The sequence below is a fragment of the Monodelphis domestica genome, chromosome 4 (genome assembly GCF_027887165.1).
Source record: "Monodelphis domestica isolate mMonDom1 chromosome 4, mMonDom1.pri, whole genome shotgun sequence".
Taxonomy (NCBI): domain Eukaryota; kingdom Metazoa; phylum Chordata; class Mammalia; order Didelphimorphia; family Didelphidae; genus Monodelphis; species Monodelphis domestica.
This window is the reverse complement of record NC_077230.1, coordinates 358,108,930-358,127,756: the sequence shown is the minus strand read 5'-3', so window position 1 is coordinate 358,127,756 and position 18,827 is coordinate 358,108,930. Positions and strand designations below refer to the sequence as shown.

General features: G+C 46.9%; 1 protein-coding gene across 1 annotated transcript in view; it reads left to right on the top strand.

Moving 5' to 3' along the window:
• The first annotated feature begins 624 nt into the window (after positions 1 to 624).
• The window catches only part of DCHS1 (dachsous cadherin-related 1), an 80,530-nt gene continuing 62,327 nt past the window's right edge, over positions 625 to 18,827 (top strand). Inside the window, exons 1-2 of the mRNA XM_056795115.1 lie at positions 625 to 906; positions 16,713 to 18,593. Coding sequence (XP_056651093.1) covers positions 16,788 to 18,593 — 1,806 coding nt within the window. The 5' untranslated portion in view covers positions 625 to 906; positions 16,713 to 16,787. The remainder of the gene's footprint in view (positions 907 to 16,712; positions 18,594 to 18,827) is intronic.

The window sequence follows — 18,827 nt, the reverse complement described above, 5'->3', positions numbered from 1 at the left end:
AAAGACAGCGTGCAAAGAAAGATGAGGGAAAATGGAAAAAGGGGGAGAGGAAGAGAAAAGGGGGGATGGGAGCAAGAGAAGGAAATGGGAAAGAAAACAAGAAGGGGAAATAGGAAGAAACAGATCGAGACTAGGAAAGTGAGGGAATGGAATAAAGGAGAGAGAAAGGAGTTGAGAAGGAGAGGAATAAGAGAGCTAGGAATTAAGGAGAAAGAAAGGGTTAAGAAGAAAAATGCCAAGAGGTTGAGAGAGAAATCATAGGATTATGGATTTCAAGCTGAAATAGACTTTAGCGTTCATCTAGTTCAAACTCCTCTTGGAGAAGTACAAAGGGAAGGAGATGGGAGACTGGGAGACATGGGGATGGAGAAGGTCGACCTGGACCAAATCCGGGAGGTTTGGGCGCACTCAGAGACTGAGTCTAGGAAAGGAGGTCCGAACCAGGGCGGGAGGGTTGGGGAGAAGACAGTGGGGCCGGGACGTAGGAAGGGAGGGGGCGGGGGCGGGGGAGGGAGAGAGGGAGGGCGCGCTGAGAGGGGGGCGGGGGCTCGGGTTACAGGCGGCTGGGTTGGGGGGGAGGCTCGGGGGGCTGGGGGGGCCCGAGGGGCGGGGGGATCTCGACTCCTCGGTGGCGGCGGCGGCGGCGGCGGCTGCGGCGGCGGCAGCGGGAGGCGGCGCCCGAACAGACGGGCGGAGGGACTGACGGCCGAACTGCGGGAGTGTGTGGGGACCTGACGGGCGACCCAGGCGGAGCAGCGAAGGCAGAGCTCGAGAAGGAGGCGAAGGCGCCGGAGGATGAGCAGCTTGGGGCCCCGTTCGGGCGCGGCCCCGGGGGGCGGATAGCGGAGCTCGGAGCGGGCCGCTTAGGCGGCCGGGAGACGAGGCGCCGGTGGAGGCGGCGGTGAGGTCAGTGCCTGCCCGGCCCCTCTGCCCCCTCCCTCTAGCCCGAGGCCCCCGGCCCCTTCCCACCCCATCTCTTGGGGTCCTCCCCCCTACCCGGCCCAGGCTGCGGAGCTGGGGCTTTGTTCTGAGTCGAGAGACAATGGGGCGGGGGGGGGGGGGGGCTGAGGATGAGGGGAGGGACTGGCGGGGCTGGGGGGGCGAGATGAGGGTCGGGGGGCCTGCGTGTGCTTGCGAGTATGTGAGTGCGGAGTGTCTTGATGGGCCGGGCATATTGGAGTGTGTTTGGTTGTGAGAGGACGTGTGGGTCTCTGAGTGTGCCTGCGTGTCCGTGGGTCAGCTTGTGTATGTGAGCATGTGGCTTCGGGGGAGTGGGGGAGTGACTTTCCTCGTATGAGTGTGTGTATGTGCACCCATATGTATATGTCAGGACGTCTTGCATGTGGAGTGTGGAGCAGAAACAGAGACAAAGAGATCAAGATGGAGAGAGACAGAGAAGAGAAACAGACAAGAGATACAGGGAAAGCGAGACATGAAGAGGCATATGGAAAGGGGAATGAGTGTTGGCCTGGGAGTCGTCTTGCTTTCTAATCCCAACTGTTTAACTAACTTGCTGTGTGACCTTGGGCATATCACTCCCCACATCTGGACCTTTTCTTTTCCTGCTCTAAAATGAGAGAACTGGATCAGATCATCACCCAGGTCTCTTGGGTCTAAGACACCCCATACCTGGGAGTTCAGGTGGGTCAGCATAGATCCTATTGAGGGAATGAGCTGAGGTGTGACTCTTTGGAGATGCAGAAACTAGAACTGGAAAAGTGTTTTGAATTTCACTGAACTTGAATACTTACTATAGGGAAGGGGGCTAGATACGGTAGTCTCTGTTGTGGAGGAGGGGAGGAACTGAATGGCACAATGAATGTAGTGTGGAGTAGGCTGGACTGGAAACCACAGGGTCAAGGGCTGGGATAATATTGTGCCTTGTGGTCACCCGCAAACTCCCGGACATTGTCACAACTGCCCACATGCCCCGGACACTCATAGCCATTTGAGTATCCCAGAAAAAACACTATCTCAGCCACTTAATTGACAAATATTTATTAAATACCTACTATGTGTCAGGCACTATGCCAGGTAATGGGGATGGAAACACAAACAAGAAACACTCATAGCTCCTCCTCTAAAACCAAACTCTACCAGAACAGCTGATTGAGCACACCACAGGAGACACTATCACAGCTGCCCACCAATTCCACAGCAGATCTTCCTAGTGGAGACCAGAGAAGACCCTGTCACAGTTGCCCAAACATGACATACACACATATACACACTTTAACAGCTGTCTAAACACCTCAGACATCAACACAGCCACCCCCACACCTCTAGTATCAGCTGCCCTCACACCCCAAAGGAGAAGCAGCCACTCCCTGAGGCCAGTTATTCCTAGCATGTGCATCCACCCACATTCACACCTGCATGTCACTAGCATCCATCCTCAGTGGCTGTGACTCAGCCTATGTTTGGAGCTTGGGTTTTTGACCTCCCCATTCCCCTGTATGTGTACAGTTTGTCTTTTACAGCACATAGGCAGGTTTTTTTTTTCTTTTCCTGATGCTGAGACTACAATCTCAGTTCCAAGGCTTCCCACAGTGGGAAAGACCTCATTTGTGTCCACTACCGATCTCTTCAAGGACATAAAAAGTGACTACTTCTGCTCTATTGTAGTAAAACTAAAGAAAAGGGTAATTTGGGGGGGGGCACCTTCTCTCTCTTCTCTGTCCTTTGTTAAATCTCCTTTATCTCTCCTCTTCTTTCTCTCTCCCCTCTGATCCCCTCCTCTTTCCCCTTTGTCTTTTACCTGTGCCTCTCTTTCCTTAATCTTTCTCCTTTTTGCTTTGTTATTCTTTCACCCTCTTTCATTCTGTTGTCCTTTTCCCAATCTATAGTTTTTTTCTTTCTCCATCTCTTTCCCCTCTTCCTTTACCTTATGTCTCCTCTTTTCCCTTTATTCTCTTCACTATTTAGCCCCTTCAGTCTTTTCTTTTTTCTCCTCTTTTTCTCCTCTCTCCTCTATTTCAATGGAGCAACAGAATCTCAAATTTAGAAGGGACCCCACAGAAATACCTAAATAAGAATCCCTTTTATAATTAACCTGAATTGTCATCTTCCAACCGGTATTTGAATATTGAGAGGCAGTGTGAGTCAAGGGAAAGAGTGCCCAATTCTCAAGGATACCAGACTTGAATTTGGATCCTATCCTGGCCCTGCCACTTACTATCTGTGTGACTTTAGCAAAGTCTCATAACTTCTTAGTTTCCTCATCTATAAAATGAAGAGGTTGGATCTGTAGGATCTTTCATGTCCAGAGGTATGATCTTATGAATTCTAGTGGAGGGAGCCTGCTGCCTTCCAAGGCAACTCATTCCATTTTGACAGCCCATTGTTAGGAAATATTTCCTTACATCAAGTCTAAAGCTGCCTCTCTCTAACTTCCACCCATTTGTCCTAGTTCAGCTCTATGTGGCCAAGCAAAACAAGCAATTCAACAATTAAACAAATATGTTCTAATCATCTACTATGCTGCCATACACTATGTTGGGTGATGGAGATATAAAAGTGGAAAATCACTCTCCCCAAGAACCTTACATTCAGTGTGGGCTGAGGTGTGGGGTGTGGGGTTGGGAGTCAATATAACTATGCACAAGTGAATAGAAAATAAATATAAAGTAATTTAAAGAGAGTGCTAGTAGTTATTCTCCACTATTCACGGAGCAAGAAAGATCTTCTATTGGGCCAATGAATAAAGGCACAACTTTTAGCCTAGTTAAAGCTTTGGAAGTCCAGGGAAAAAAATCGAATTGGAAGTTTAGCAGAGGAAAGATACATTTACAAGTAGATAAGGGCAAAAGATGCAGAAGGAAAGGAAACTATAAAAAAAAAAGATTACTGCATGACTTGTAATAGGGAACCTTCAAAGAGAAAACAAGGAAAATGATCCTGATGTAAAAGATAGAGTGTAAAGGACATGACTTCGTTTCAGAAACCAGAAGGCTGAGCTCTGATATATAGAGGTTTTGCTGAGCAACTATAGGTAAAATGTTGCCAGTTTCTGGGCCTCAGTTTTATCATTCATAATGGGGATAAACTGCCCTTCCTACCACAGAGAAACTGTCTATAGAAGTGCTTTGTGTATGGTAAAGACTATGCAAATATAAGGAATTATCCTTATTTACAACAGTACAGACCCATGAACAGTAACTTCTGTTGAGACTGTTAGAAGTGCACTTTGTATGATCTAAAGACAATGGGAAAATCTGAGAGGTTAGAAGGAAAATCTGCTAATGATAGACCACAAACAAGTGGTAAGTAGTTCTGGAGATAGATTGAAAGTTTCTGTGACTGACAATTTCATCCCACAGTAGTCAACCTGGTGATAAGCTTCTCCAAACTTTGGAGGTGGTCCTCAGTCAATAGCCAGATATTAGACCCAAGCTTCAAACTGTTTCAGCTTGGCCAAGCCTACTACAGAAAGCCTTTGGAATAATTCCCAATAGCTCTCCTATTTCCAGGTCTTCCCTTTAGGTGGTAAAACATCCTGAGTTCCTTGAGTGATCCCTCTGGTTCCCCAAAGCATGGAGAGGTTGCCTTCCTCTAGACATACTTCAGTTTATTAGTACTTTCCCCAAAATCCAATTCTCTCTTGCCATTCAGTCCAACAGACATTCCTTCAGAGCTTCTCTGTTAGTCTTTCTCCTCTTCTAACCTGATTCTTTTCCTCTCAAAGGAGTATTATTAAAGTTGGAGTCAGAAGACCAGAATTCAAGGCCTTCCAGAAACTAACTTCCCTGAGCCTCAGTTTCCACATCTGTAGAATGAGACAGCTGTGCTACATAACCTCTGAGGTCTCTTACAGATCTGATACCTGTGATTCTGTGATCTCTCTAAGGTCTTGTCCCTCTCACACATTTTGGGATTCTCCCCTTTGTCTCCTGTTTCTTTTCTCCTCCCCTCCACTTTCTCCTCTGTTCCTGTTATACTATCTGGTCTCCCTTATCTTTCCTCTCTGTACCCCCTCCTATCTCTCCTTTGACTTTTCTTTCCCCCATTAGTCTTTTTTTTTATATCCCTTCTGTCTTCCCTGTGTCTCTTTCCTTTGCATCTCCATCTCTCTTTTCATTAAATTAAATTCTAGTCAAGCCAATGCAATATTGAACTGCTACCTCTCTCCTCACTTTTCTTCTGAAAGGTCTTATTTTACCCATTCTCTCCATCCTCTCTCTCCCTTTACCTTTCCTGTCTCCTCAATATTTCTTTTTTTTACATCTCCTGTTGCCTTTCTCTTTCATTCTCTTCACTCTTTCTCTTTACTTTCCTATATTTGCCTTTTTTTTACCCTTACACAGGTCTCTTCTCTTTTCCTATCACTTCCTTCATGTTTGTTTGTTTTGTTTTTTTCCATCTCAAAGTCTGGAAGAAAAGACCTCAGAAGTAATCTAGTTCCACACATACCTAAACAGGAATCCTCTCTGTAGTATTGCTATCAAGTGGTCATCTACCCTGCGCTTAAATGTATCTAGCAGAGGGGAACCCATCATGTCTCAAGGCAGCCTTTTCCATTTTGGGGAAACTATGATCCTTAAGAAATCTCCTTTGTGGACAGGTAGTTGACTTAATGGATTCAGAATCAGCTCTAGAGATGAGAGGTCCTGGGTTCAGATGTGGCATGAGACACAGCCTAGCTGTGTGACCCTGGACAAGTCACTTAACCCCATTGCCTACTCCTTATTGCTCTTCTGCCTTGGAACCAATACACAGTATTAATTTTAAGATGCAAGGTAAGGGTTTAAAGAAAAAAGAGATATATTTCCTTTAATAAATCAAGGCTGACACTTCTTCCCTGCAATTATCACTCGTTTCTCTGAGTTATACCCATTGCTGCAAAGCAGAACAAGTTTGAAACCTCTTCCAAGTGGCAGCCCTTTAAATCTTAAAGATGTTTTCCTAAGTTTTCTTGTCTGCAAGCTAAATAGCCTCAGTTTCTTCAGCAGATATCTAAATGGTATGAACAGGAAATTCCTTATTATCCTGGTTACCATCCTCTGGACATTTTAATTTATACAAGTCCTCTTTAAAACATGGTGCCTAGAACTGAAAACAGTATTACAGGTGTGGTCTGATGAAGACAGAATATAGACTATTGCTTCCCTGCTCTAGTATTTTATATTTACTTTAGCCCAAGATTGCATTAGTCATCTCACAGAGCAATTGAAATATTTACATATAAAGAAATTGTGGTATAGTAGAAATAACATTGTATTTGGAATTGGAGGGCCAGGGTTCAAATTCTAATCCTGGTCCTTATTACTTATGTTACTTTAGGAAACTCTCTGGGCTTTTGTTTCCTGAACTGTAAAATGGGAGAACCAGACCAGTTGATCTTTAAGATCCTTTCCAGCTCTTAAGTTCTATAGTTGCCTTAACTTCCTCACCTCCCTCATACTTCTGAACTCCTTGAAATCTACAATGGTGTATGAATTATTTGGACCAAAGCAGAACAATCAATTTTATAATTTTTTACATGTCAGACATTTATTCAGATACTGCCTTTGTTGCTCACTATCTTTATTACCTTGAGATAATCACGTGATTTCTTTGGGTCTCAATTTTTTCATCTGTAATATTGAGGAGGTTGGTTTACACAGCCTCTAATATCCCTACCAGTTCAATCCAATATAATCTACAAAACCAAAACTAAACAAAACTTACTAGGTAACATGTCATTTTGGGGGTATAATCATTTGTTCATTTGTTTTACGTGATTTGACATTCATTTACAAGTTTTTGGTATCAATCTTTGATTTTTCATTATGAAACCAGTCTTTCATCAAATTGGATATAAACACTCCATTTCCCCAAGTCTAACCTTAATTATAACTCAAGGATTTTCAATGGAAGTTTAATTCAGATGAGTTCCAGTATCATTGAGGCACATTTATCTTTAACTCTCAAATATATTGCTTAACCTTTAGTGACATAGGACATGGTACAAAGTTATATTGTAGTATTCCATTGCTATTTGGGAATTTTTGTAAATTGGAACAGTTATTTTTCTTAGTGAGTTAATATTTACCATAATCAGATTTGTTCCCCTAATGGGGGCAAGACTTCCAGGCCCACTGGAAGTTAAAAAAACAAACAAACCTTGACCCATTAGATGTACAATCTGTTGAAGATACTCAGATCTTATAGACTCACCAGGACTTTCAACAAAGGTTTTGGTATAGTCAAAGATGTGAAGAGGTGAGTTTCATAAATAAAAATTAACTTTTTCCCAATCTTCAGTACTCTAATAGTAGTGGTAGTCTCTCGGTGACTGAGAATGACTAAGTACTCTAGTCTCTATATTTATTGTCATGCCCATGACAAACACTTTTCTTTTCGTAACAACGGTTAGTATTTCTTTTTCGTTGGTTTTCTCTATTTCCTTCCAATTTCACGAGGCTGAATTGTAGAGAAATGAGTAACAACTCCTCTAGCTGAGGGTCTTTGCTTGTTTTCTGGGGGTTAATTAGACTGTATTTCAGCAATAATTTGTCAGTTCTTGGAGCTGTTTTTGCTTTCAGCCATAATTTCATTTGTATTCTAGTGCAACTAATCCTGTTTCACCATGATCCTAACTGATCTGTGGAATGCTTGATCTCACCTGCACTAGCAGGTACTACAGTATCTCTAACATTCATTGAAGTGTATTCTTTAAAAACTATAACTTTTGCATGCAACCTTGAAATAATGGAGATTCTAAAAACAAAATTAAAAATACAACAAAAGAGAGCAATAAAATATATGGCATGTAATATTGCTTTCAACTTACAGTACTAATTTAAGTAGTGAAACCAAATCAATCCATTTTCCTCTTGTCAAGATCAGATATTTTGATTCAGGTTTAGTGTCAGAAGAAGCACGAACTCATGACCATTTCTGGCACAAGATGAAATTATATAAAAATTATTACTTATATAATTCATACATCACTATTTTCTTCAGTATTACCAGTGATCTTTTAAGTTATTAAACCCAATAGTCTTTTCTCATTTCTCTTCTATTCTTCCTTCTCTACGATGTTTGACACTATTGCCCACCCTTCCCTTGTTTTTTGTGACCTTGTTTTAACCTGGTACTTCTGTGTCTCTGACTCTTCCTTCTTCATTCTCCTCTATTGGATCATCATCCATTTCTGACCCTCTGTTTGTACATACCCCAGGGCTATGTCCTGCATCCTTATGCTCCATTCTATCTACACTCCAATGTTGATTTCATCTGGTCCCCTTGATCTGATTATCTTTTTTATGCAGATGACTCCCAACTCTACATATCTAGTCCTAGTCTCTTTTTGGAGACCTGGTCCCATATCAACTTCCTGTTAGATATCTCCATTTAGGTGTTCCATAGACATCTTAAACTTTTTCATGGGCATCTCAAATGCCCCAAACAGATCTCCTTGCCTTCCCCTGTAAACTCACCTCTTTTTCTTAAGTTTCCTGTTTCTATTGAAACAGAAATTCTTCTAGTCAACCAGGTTCACAAATTCAGAGTCATCCTTAACCTTTAACTTTCCTTTACCTTCATATCCAGTCAGTTATGAAGATTTATCAATTCTACCTCTATGCTGTTGCTCTTCTCTGTCCACTTTTCTCCACTGACCCAACCACCACTCTAGTTCAGGACCTCAGGACCTCTCATCTGGACCCCTGAACAGCATCCCAATTGGATGACTGAGTCAAGACTCCCCAGTTAAGTCTTTCTCTTCTCCAATCCATTCTGCACATAGCTGCCAAGTTGATATTCCTACAACACAGGTTGACGATGTCATTCCTCTGTTTAGAAAGCTTCAGTGACTCCCTTTTAACTCTGTGATAAAGTGTTTGGCATTTAAAGCCGTTCACAGTCTAACTCCAACCTATCTTTTCAGATTGATTTCATATTACTACTCCTCATGAATTCTATATTCCAGCCAAATCCATCTACTTACTGTTTCTCATACACAGTGTTCCGTTCCTTACTTTTTCACAGGTTGTGTATAGCATTCCCGAAATGTTCTCCCTCTTTGTCTCCAGCTCTTGCAGAGCCTCATCCCACTCAAGGATAAGTTCAAGTGCCAGTTCTCACAGGAAGCCCTTTCTGTTCCTCCAGTTATTAGTGGCCTCCCATATTACTTTGTTTATACTTTGTGTTTTTACTTATCTATGTACATGTGGATGTAAGCTACTTGAGGGCAGGGACTATTTTCATTTTTGTCCTTGTATTCCCAGTGCCAGGCACAGTGCTTGGTATGTGTTAGGCATTTAATAAATACTTGTTAACTTCTCAAAAGCTTATCATGACCACCAAAAAATCAGATGCGGTTTTAAGTTGCATTAAAAGAGACACAATGGCCCAGAGGTTATGGTTCTGTATTCTGTTCTGGTGAGACCACATTGCATCCAGTTCTGTGCGTCACATTTTTTAGGAAGGTCTTAGAAAAGCTGGAGTGGATCCAGAAGAAGACAATTCATATCCTGTGAGGACTGAAGAATATGCCATACAAGGATGTTAGGCTCAGTGGAGGGGATTGAAGATGTTTAGCCTAGAGAAGAGAAGACTTAGTGGAGCATGATAGCAGTCCACAAGTATTTGAAGGGCTGTCATGGAGAGGAGGGGTTAGCCTTGTTCTGCTCAGCTCCAGAAGGCAGAAATAGGAACAATGGAGTGAAGTTGCAGAAAGGCAAAAGTTCTCATTGATTACTCCTGTCAAAAAGTGGTTTTCAAGCCAAGGATCTCTCCACCCCCTTAATTATTTTTATTATTACTGTTTTTTTTCTTCCCTTTCTTTATAACTTTTCATTGACAAGCCTCAGCCCTTTCCCTAGTAGAATCCATCCTTGTAACAAATAAGTAGAGGAGGGCAACACAAATTACACATTTGCCATTTCATTTCTGAAAATGTAGGCCCCATTCTCCATCTGTTGTTCACCACCTTTCTGTGGAGAGGATCTCAAGCAGAGATTTGCTACCCAGATAACCTCTGGGGATGTCGGAGAGGCTATTCTTTTATTAGAATTAGTTGTACTAGATGGCCTTTAACGTCTTTTAAAACTAATATTCTGTGATCCTTCCACTCTTTTCTTTTCTCACTGTCTGTCTGCTCCATCCACTTCCGCTCCTTTCTCTTCTCAGTTCCTTTTCCTTCTGCCTTATCAACACTTTCTTCTGTTTCCTTTCTCTTCTGTTACTGTTCTCTTTACCTCTTTTCACTGTTTCCTTAGTCTCCTTCCTCTCTTTCCCTTCTCTCTTTTTTCTCTTTCCTCCTTCCAGGTCTTCCCTGTGTGTGTTCTGTCCACCTTTCCCTTCTCATTGCCTTCCTTTCTCTCTTATGATCAATCCCTTTTCTTTTCCTGCTATCCTTTCTGCCCCCTCCCTTCCCTCTGTTCCTTTTCTTTCCCCACTGTTTCATCACACCCTAACCTTGTTTCCTTTTCTCTTATCACTTTCCTTAGTACTACTTCTCTCTCCCCTCTGTTCTACCTTTTCTCTTTTTTGTCCTCCTTCTGGCAACTTAAATTGATTCAATATTTAAATAACTCTTTACTTTCCTTTTCTCCTCCCTTTGTCCCTTACTTTCTTCTCTCTGCTCTCTTGTCCCCTCCTCTTCCCCTCTTTGCCCTCCCTCTGCTCCCCTACCTTTCACTCCTTCCACTTCTACTCCCTTTATACCCCCTCCACTTTCCTTCCCTGTGTCCCCTCCTCTCATTTCTGCTCTTTTCTTTCCCTCTTCCACTTCCCTTCCCTTTGCCCCTTTTTTCCTTCTGTTTCCATCTTTCACTCTCTTCATTCTCTTCCCCTCTTTGCCCCTTTTCTCCCTTCTCTCTTCACCACTCTATTTCCCCTCCTTTTGTCCCCCACTATCTCTGCATTTCCCCTCCCTGTGTCCCCTTTCTCCCTTCCCTCTGCTCCCTTGTCCCCCATTCTCTGCACTTCCCCTCCCTTTGCCCCCACATCTCTTCCATGTTTTTCTCTGCCTTTTGTCTTCTTTGTCTCACCTTCCCATGTCTCTTCTTTATCCTGCCTGTTTTCCTTTTCTCTCCTTTCTTTCTCTTCTCTGTGCCTTGTCTCCTTCCTCTCATTTCTCTCTGTATGCCTTACTTTCTCCGTGTCGGCCATCCCCTCTGCCCTGTACCTCTCTTTGACATCCTCCATGCCCCCCTCTCCCTCCTGGTTTCCCTTTCTCTCTGTCTTTTTTCTCACTGTCCTACCCTTTTTTCTCCCCTCAGCCCTCTACTCTTTCATTATTGTCTTGCCTTTTCTCAGTTTTGTCTGTCCATTTCCCTGGGTGGTTTCCTTGTATCCCCCTTCCTCTCTCCTACCATTCCCCCTTTCTACCTCTCTTCTCTCTCCCTCTGTCTCCTTCTTTCTGTCTTATCATCCTTTTATTTCCTTTTTTTCTTTGATCTCTCCCTCTTCTGGATATTCTTTGTGCCCTCCTTTCTTCTATCTCTTCTCTCTTTCCTTTCTTCTCCTATCTCTCCTGTCTCCTGTCATTCACTCTATACTCTGGACAACTTCTGCCTAATCTCCCTGGTCTTTTCTTCTCTCTCTCTTCCCTCTATCCACTCTGCCCCCTCCTCTCTCCCTTTTGTTCCCCTTCCCCAATACACACACTTTTCCTTCTCCCCTCCTCCCCTCATCCCTCTTCCTCTCCTCAGTCTCTTTAGGGTGTCTACCTAGAATCTTCCCTTGGGAGCAGAGGAGGGTGAATTGCTCTGGTCTTCCTCTCTATTCCATTGGCTTGATCTCCTTGCCTGCTGGGTAGGGGGCTGCCTTATCCGTGGCTCCTCCTTCCCCTCCTGCTTAGACTCCTCTTTGTCCTCCCGGAGCTCCATCCTGGCTCTCTCCCTGCTCTCCCCCCTCCTCCCTCTGCCCAGCTCCACTCTGCTGCCTCTCTCCCTCCCTTTTCTTTCCCCTTGTTCCCTACTCTGTCTCCATTTCTGTCTCCTTTCTCTTTTCTTCCTCTTTCCCTTTTATGCTCTTTCAGTTCTTTGCACTTTGCATATCTATAATTCTTCTACCGTGCTATACACATAGTAGGCACTTAATAAATATTTATTGGATTTATTCAAATTCCTTTCTCTGTGTCTATTTCATTTCCCTCTGCCTCTTCCTGTCCTCTCACCTTCCTGGCCCCCAATTTCTGTCTTTGAGTCTGCTTTAAGGAGATTCCTTTTAAACCATCAGTGCCTTCTCTCTTAGCTCACAAGTTCTGCTACGGCAGGGGCATGCTTTTCCTTCTTTCCTTCCATCACTCTTTCCTCTTTATTCCCTGATCAATTACTCTTCCTTATTTTTCTGCTGTCTTAACTATTTCTGTCCCAATCTCTTCTCCTATTCTTTCCCCTTCCTTGTCTCTTACACCTTCTTACACCCCTTTCCTTGTCCCTCTGTCTCTCCCCACCCTCTGCTTGTTTTTGCCTCTCTGAGTTGTCCCTTATCTGTTTATTTCTACTGGTCTTTGGCATCACCTCCATCTCTATATCTTCCCTACCCTGAAGCCCCCCACACTACTTATTCTCTGTCTCTGTTCTGTCAGCTTTTCTACCTGTTTCTGTCGGTCTTTCCTACCCCTCTCTACCAGCAACTTACCCTGTTTTTCTCCCCTGAGTCTCTCTCTGCCTCAGTCTCTTCTGTTGCCCCTTGGCCTCCCTTTACCTGCTGGCTCTTTGTTTCTCCCCTCAGTAGCCCCTACCCTCAAATGTTGCCTCCTTTCCACATTTCTCACCTTTTTCTGTCTTTTGAGTCCTACATTCTCTCCCCCAAATTCCTCTATCCTTTGCCCCATTTCTCTGTTTTCACCTTTGCCCTTAGTCTGTCTTTTGTCTATGCCCCTGCCTCTCTGTATCTTTCCCTTGCTCTTGTTCTCTCCTATCTCCTGCCCTCCAAGCCTCAGGAACAAGACAGGAAACTGAGGGAGGAGGCCTGGTCTGTGTCCGGCACCACCTCCAAATCAAGGCGCCTAGGATTCCAGCTCAACCATATCTGGGTCAATTCTTCACTCTCCCACCCCACTTCCCCTGCCAGTTTACTTTTGTTCATTCTGCCCCTCTTCCTCCGTGTTTTGCTTTCTTTCTGCCTCTTCTTCTCTCTTTGTATCTGGCTTTCAACTTTCTACCTGGCTCTCTTCTTTCTCAAGCTCATTCCTTCCTACTGCTGACTCAATATCTGCTTTTCTCTCAGTTCTTGAATCTTTTGTGTCTCTCTCTGAATTTCTGTGTTTATCTGAATGTCTTTGTCTTTCTCTTTGTCTCAGTGTCTGCTCTTTTCATTTACCCTGGCTGGGACTAATCATTGGGGTTGCCCAGGCTCTTGTTCACAGCTTAAGCAGAATTTTTTCTTTGTCTCTTTCCTACATTAATTCTTCCTCCCAAATCCACAACTCTCTTTGTCACTCCCATCCAAATTTTCCCTATACCCCATAGCCTCCATAGCTCCTTTTATTTCTTCCCATTACCCTGTGCTTATTTTGGCCCTACTGATCTGCTTTCTGTCCTCTCCTTTAGCCCTCTGCCTGCCCAGGTACTGCTATTCTTTTTTCTCTCTCAGTTTCTTTCTCCCAGTGTCCTTTTGATCTCTTTTATCACCTTGTATTTGCCTGGGCCTAAGCAATATCCCCCCCCCCCCCACACACACACACCTTCTCTCCCAAAGCTCCATGCCCACTTGAGCCCTAAAATTCTTTCTCTTAATCTTTCTCATAGTATGCTTAGATGTTGGACTAACCCCTGTGCTTTCCCTAAGGTTTATTGCCTGTTTGGCTTGTGCTGGCTTACTTTCTTTTCTTATTCTTTATTTTTGCCCACCCCTACTGATTTGCCATCTGATCTCTCCCATCACTCGGTGTCCACCTAGACCCTGCTAGTAGGTTTCTTATCATCTCCTTTAGTTCTGTGTGTGCCCAGGCTCTGCTTCCTGTATTTCTCATCATTTCCTGTTCTCTAGGTCTTTTAGCCTTTATTGAGTAGCTAGTTTTTGATTGTACATATCTCTCCTTAGTGCCATCAAACCACTTACACCCAGCTCTAGTGTGCCTTTCTGTCCACTAGACCCTCACAGCCCTTCAGAGTGACTTTGCCAAGAAACACATTTCCCCAGACAGTTCCCCAAATATACTCCACATAACCCAACACATGTTGTTCCAGGCTCTCTCTCATAATTCCCACATACCTCCTCTCACACTTATATACACACACTTTCTATGTAACTCCACAATCTTCAAACATGCCACCTCCTCATCCCTCTTTCATCCATATTCCAAGTCATTATTTCTCAGAGTTAGAAGAGACTTAAGAAAATAGCTAATCTACCCCATCCTTCAGCAGGAATCCCGGGCAGGTGGTTGTATAGCCACTACTTAAAGACCTTCAGTGATTAATGGAGGTACATCCCAAGGCAGCCCATTTCATTTTGGGACAGCTCTAATCATTGGAAAAATTTCCGCATTTGATCAAGGCAGAACTTCAGTTTAATTCTCCAAACACTCATAAGTACCTTATTTATAAGCAGTGTGGTATACTGACTAGAGAGCTGGCCTCAGAACCATAGATAGAGTAGGGTTCAAATCCTGCCTCAGGCATGCACCCACTGTGTAACCCCTGATAAGTCCCTTAAGCACTTATCATTTATTATATACCTACTGCATGCCAAGCACTGTAGTAAGTGCTGGGGATACAAAGGCCAAAGATAATCTCTGCTTTTAAGGAGCACACAATCTAATGGAAGGAGACAACAGAAAAACCACTATGTGCAAACTAGCTACATATAACCTTAGAATTAAGGGGGATCAGGAGAGGTTACCTGTACAAGATAGAATTTTAGGTGATGAGGGTCTCTGTACCAGAGTGGCTACAGGATGAGAGAAGAAAAGGGCTAGTATATGAAGAATGATTTGAAGGTATAATCTATAGGCCTTGGCAATAGAATGGATAAATGTGGGGGGGGGGAGAAAGAGGGAGGGGGAGAGAGAGAAATAGAGAGAGAGGGGAAGGGAAAGAGGAAGATGGAGGGAAGGAGGGGGAGGGAGGAGAAAAGGACAGAGAGAGAGGGAGGAAAGGAAAGTGGGGAGTGAGGGAAGGAGGGAGAGGGAGAGAGAGAAATAGAGAGAGAAGGAGAGGAAGATGGAGGGAGGGAGGAGAAAAGGAAAGAGAGAGAGGGAGGGAGGAAAGGAAAGTGGGGAGTGAGGGAAGGAGGGAGAGAGAGAAGGAGAGAGAGGAAGATGGAGGGAGGGAGGGAAAGGGAGGAGAAAAGGAAAGAGAGAGAGGAAGGGAGGAAAGGCAAGCCTGGAGTGATGGAAGAGAGAGAGAGGGAGGGAGAGAGGAAAGGAGGGAGGGTAAGGAGATTGTGAGCTTGGGTAAGTGGGAGGATAATCAGTACCCTGAATAGTAAATTCCAAAGAGAGGAAGGCTTGGAGGGAAAGAGAATGAATTCAGTTTTTGAATCTGTTGAGTTTAAGAGGTCCCTAGGACATCTATTTTGAGATTTCCAATAGGCAGCTGGAGATTTGAGTTGAGATTTTAGGAGAGAGGTAAGGGTTGGATAAATATATCTGAGAATCATCAACATAGATAATTGAATCCATGGGAGTTGATGAAATCACCAAGTAAAATCGTACAGAAGGAGAAGAGAAAAGGGCCCAGAACAGAACTCTGGGGAACACTAACCATTAGTAGATATAATCTAGACAAAGATCCAATAAAGGCGATTGAGAAGGAACTGTCAGACCAGTCAAGGGAGAACCAGGAGAGTGGAATGGCAACCTCCAGAGAGGAGACTATCCAGGAGAAGAGGACACTCCTTTCTCACACATGCTTCCTCTCCCTAACTGCTCTTGCACACATTTTCCTTTCTCACACACACTCTCCTGACACAGATTCTCCCCTCACACAGTGGCCTTCTCATGCACTTCTTTCCTACATTTACTTCATACACACTCCTGTCTCATAATTCTCTCCTCATACACTGGCCATCCATACTTCCTTCACACAAATACACATACTCCCCTTCGCAGTAACAGTTCCCCTCCCCCTCCAAAATTTCCCCTAGACGATGAATCCCCAGCTGAGTTTTACTGATGAAAATGGGCGAAGGCTGAGTCTGTGGGCTGGGGCTGGGGGTGGGTGGGGGGAGACTTTTGGTTTGGGGGGAGGGGAAAGGGGGATCGAGTTACAAGCCCTAAAGAGCAGCCCTGGTCCCCCTCTTCCTAATGAGAACCAGCTGTGGCCCCAAAACTGGTGCAGGGGGAGGGGGGAGGGAGGAAAGAACCAACTGGTGGTGAGTCAGGAGGACAGATTGGGGGATGGAGCAGATTGGGGACAGTCTCAGGAAGAAGGGGGTGGGGTGTCACTGTCTATCCAAGGAAATGAGGAAGCCACGTTCCCACCTGGGGGAAGGTGGGGAAGAAGTTGGGGAAATTGGAATGACCATAGGAGAGGCCACTGCCCTGAGTGATGAGGGCCGGCCCAGAGCCAGGCTGAGGGACACAGAGGGCAGGGCTAGAGCCACTGAGCGACTGACTCGTGTGTGTGTGTGTGTGTGTGTGTGTGTGTGTGTGTGTGTGTGTGTGTGTGTGTGTGTGTGTGTGTTGTGTAGGCGCCTCTGTACAAGCATGCCTGTGGTCCTTGGTGATGCCCTGGTGCTGCTAGGCCCTGACGTCCAGTAACTTGACCCTAAAGCCTTGCTAGGCCGCCCCCCCAAGTCCTGCCTGACCTCTTCCCCTGCATTCCTTACAGGATCAGGGAGCCAGAGGCAGGGCCAGAGCTGGAGCAGGAGCAGGCGCTAGAGTCAGGCCTGGAGCCATTGCTGACATGGAGCTGGAGTCGGAGCAGGAGGCTGAGCTGGCTGCTCCCCACCCCTCGCTGGGCCCAAGACCCGCCCGGCCTTTCCCGCTGCTGCCCCTGCTGCTGCTGCTTCTGGGGACGCAGGCCCCCGGGGCCCGGGGCCAGGCGGGCAGCCTGGACCTGCAGATCGATGAGGAGCAGCCGGCGGGCACCCTCATTGGGGACATCAGCGCGGGGCTGCCCGCAGACACGGCCACTCCCCACATGTACTTCATCTCCGCCCAGGAGGGCAGTGGCGTGGGCACAGACCTGGCCATAGATGAGCAGAGTGGCGTGGTGCGGACTGCCCGCGTCCTGGACCGAGAACGCCGCGACCACTACCAATTCACCGCCGTCACCCCAGACGGCGCCACCGTGGAGGTGACCGTGCGTGTGGCCGACATCAACGACCACGCGCCCGCCTTCCCGAAGGCCCGCGCCAGCCTGCAGGTGCCAGAGCACACGGCCCCCGGCACGCGCTACCCCCTGGAGCCTGCCCAGGATGCCGATGCCGGGCACCTGGGTACCCAGGGCTACGCGCTGTCTGGGGAAGGGGCTGGCCAGGCCTTCCGCTTGGAAACCCGTCCCAGTCCTGACGGGTCCCCCGTGCCTGAGCTGGTGGTCAGCGGGGATCTGGACCGGGAGAACCGCTCGCATTACACACTGCGGCTGGAAGCGTATGACGGCGGGGCTCCCCCGCGGCGGGCCCAGGCGCTGCTGGACGTGACTCTGGTGGACATCAACGACCATGCACCTGCCTTCAACCAGAGCCGCTACCGGGCCGTGGTGTCGGAAAGCCTGGCCCCGGGGAGCCCCGTCCTGCAGGTGTTTGCCGCCGATGCCGACGCCGGGGCCAACGGAGCCGTGACCTACGAGATCAACCGGCGGCAGAGCGACGGCGACGGCCCCTTCTCCATCGACGCCCGCACCGGGCTGCTGCGGCTCGAGCGGCCCCTGGACTTTGAGCAGAGGCGGGTGCACGAGCTGGTGGTGCAGGCGCGGGACGGCGGCGCCCATCCTGAGGTGGGCTCGGCTTTTGTCACCGTGCACGTGCGCGACTCCAATGACAACCAGCCCACCATGACCATCATCTTCCTCAGCGAGGACGGCTCCCCCCGCGTGTCTGAGGGTGCCCAGCCCGGGCAGCTTGTGGCTCGGATCTCCGTGTCGGACCCGGATGACGGCGACTACGCGCACGTCAACGTCTCTCTGGAGGGTGGCGATGGGAAGTTCGCACTGACCACTCAGGACAGCGTGATCTATCTGGTGTGTGTGGCCCGGCGGCTAGACCGAGAGGAGCGAGATGCCTATGAGCTCCGGGTCACGGCCACCGACGCTGGGACCCCTCCGCTGCGCGCAGAGGCCGCCTTCGTCCTGCACGTCACGGACGTCAATGACAACGCGCCCGTCTTTGAGCGGCTGCTCTACCAGCCCGAGCCTCTCCCTGAAGTGGTGCTCCCTGGCAGCTTTGTGGCCCGGGTCACTGCCCGGGACCCTGACCAGGGCCCCAATGGCCACGTGACCTACAGCATAATGCCTGGAACCCATGCTCAGTGGTTCGCCATCGATGCCGTGACGGGAGTCATCACCACAGCGGCCCCACTGGACTACGAGCTGGAGCCACGGCCGCAGCTCACGGTGCTGGCCACTGACGGGGGACAGCCTGCCTTGTCCTCCACAGCTGTGGTCAGTGTGGTCCTGCAAGATGTCAACGACAATGAGCCCGTGTTCAAGAGGACCTTTTACAACGCCTCCCTCCCTGAGGGCACAGCCCCTGGCACTTGCTTCCTACAGGTGGGGCCCTGGAAACTTGGGGAGGCACATGGGGAATCCCAAGGAGGGATGAGTGGCAGGAGGGGAGGAGTTGTAGGAGTAAAGTGGAGTAGACCTGAAGGTCAAAAGGGGGTGGGCAATGATGGAACCAAGTTCACAATTGCCTGGGGGAAGAGTAGAAAATAATTCTTTCTGCATCTTTGGCCCGCGTCAGGACCCCCTTCCTTCTACCTCCTACTTCAAGTCAATTCCATA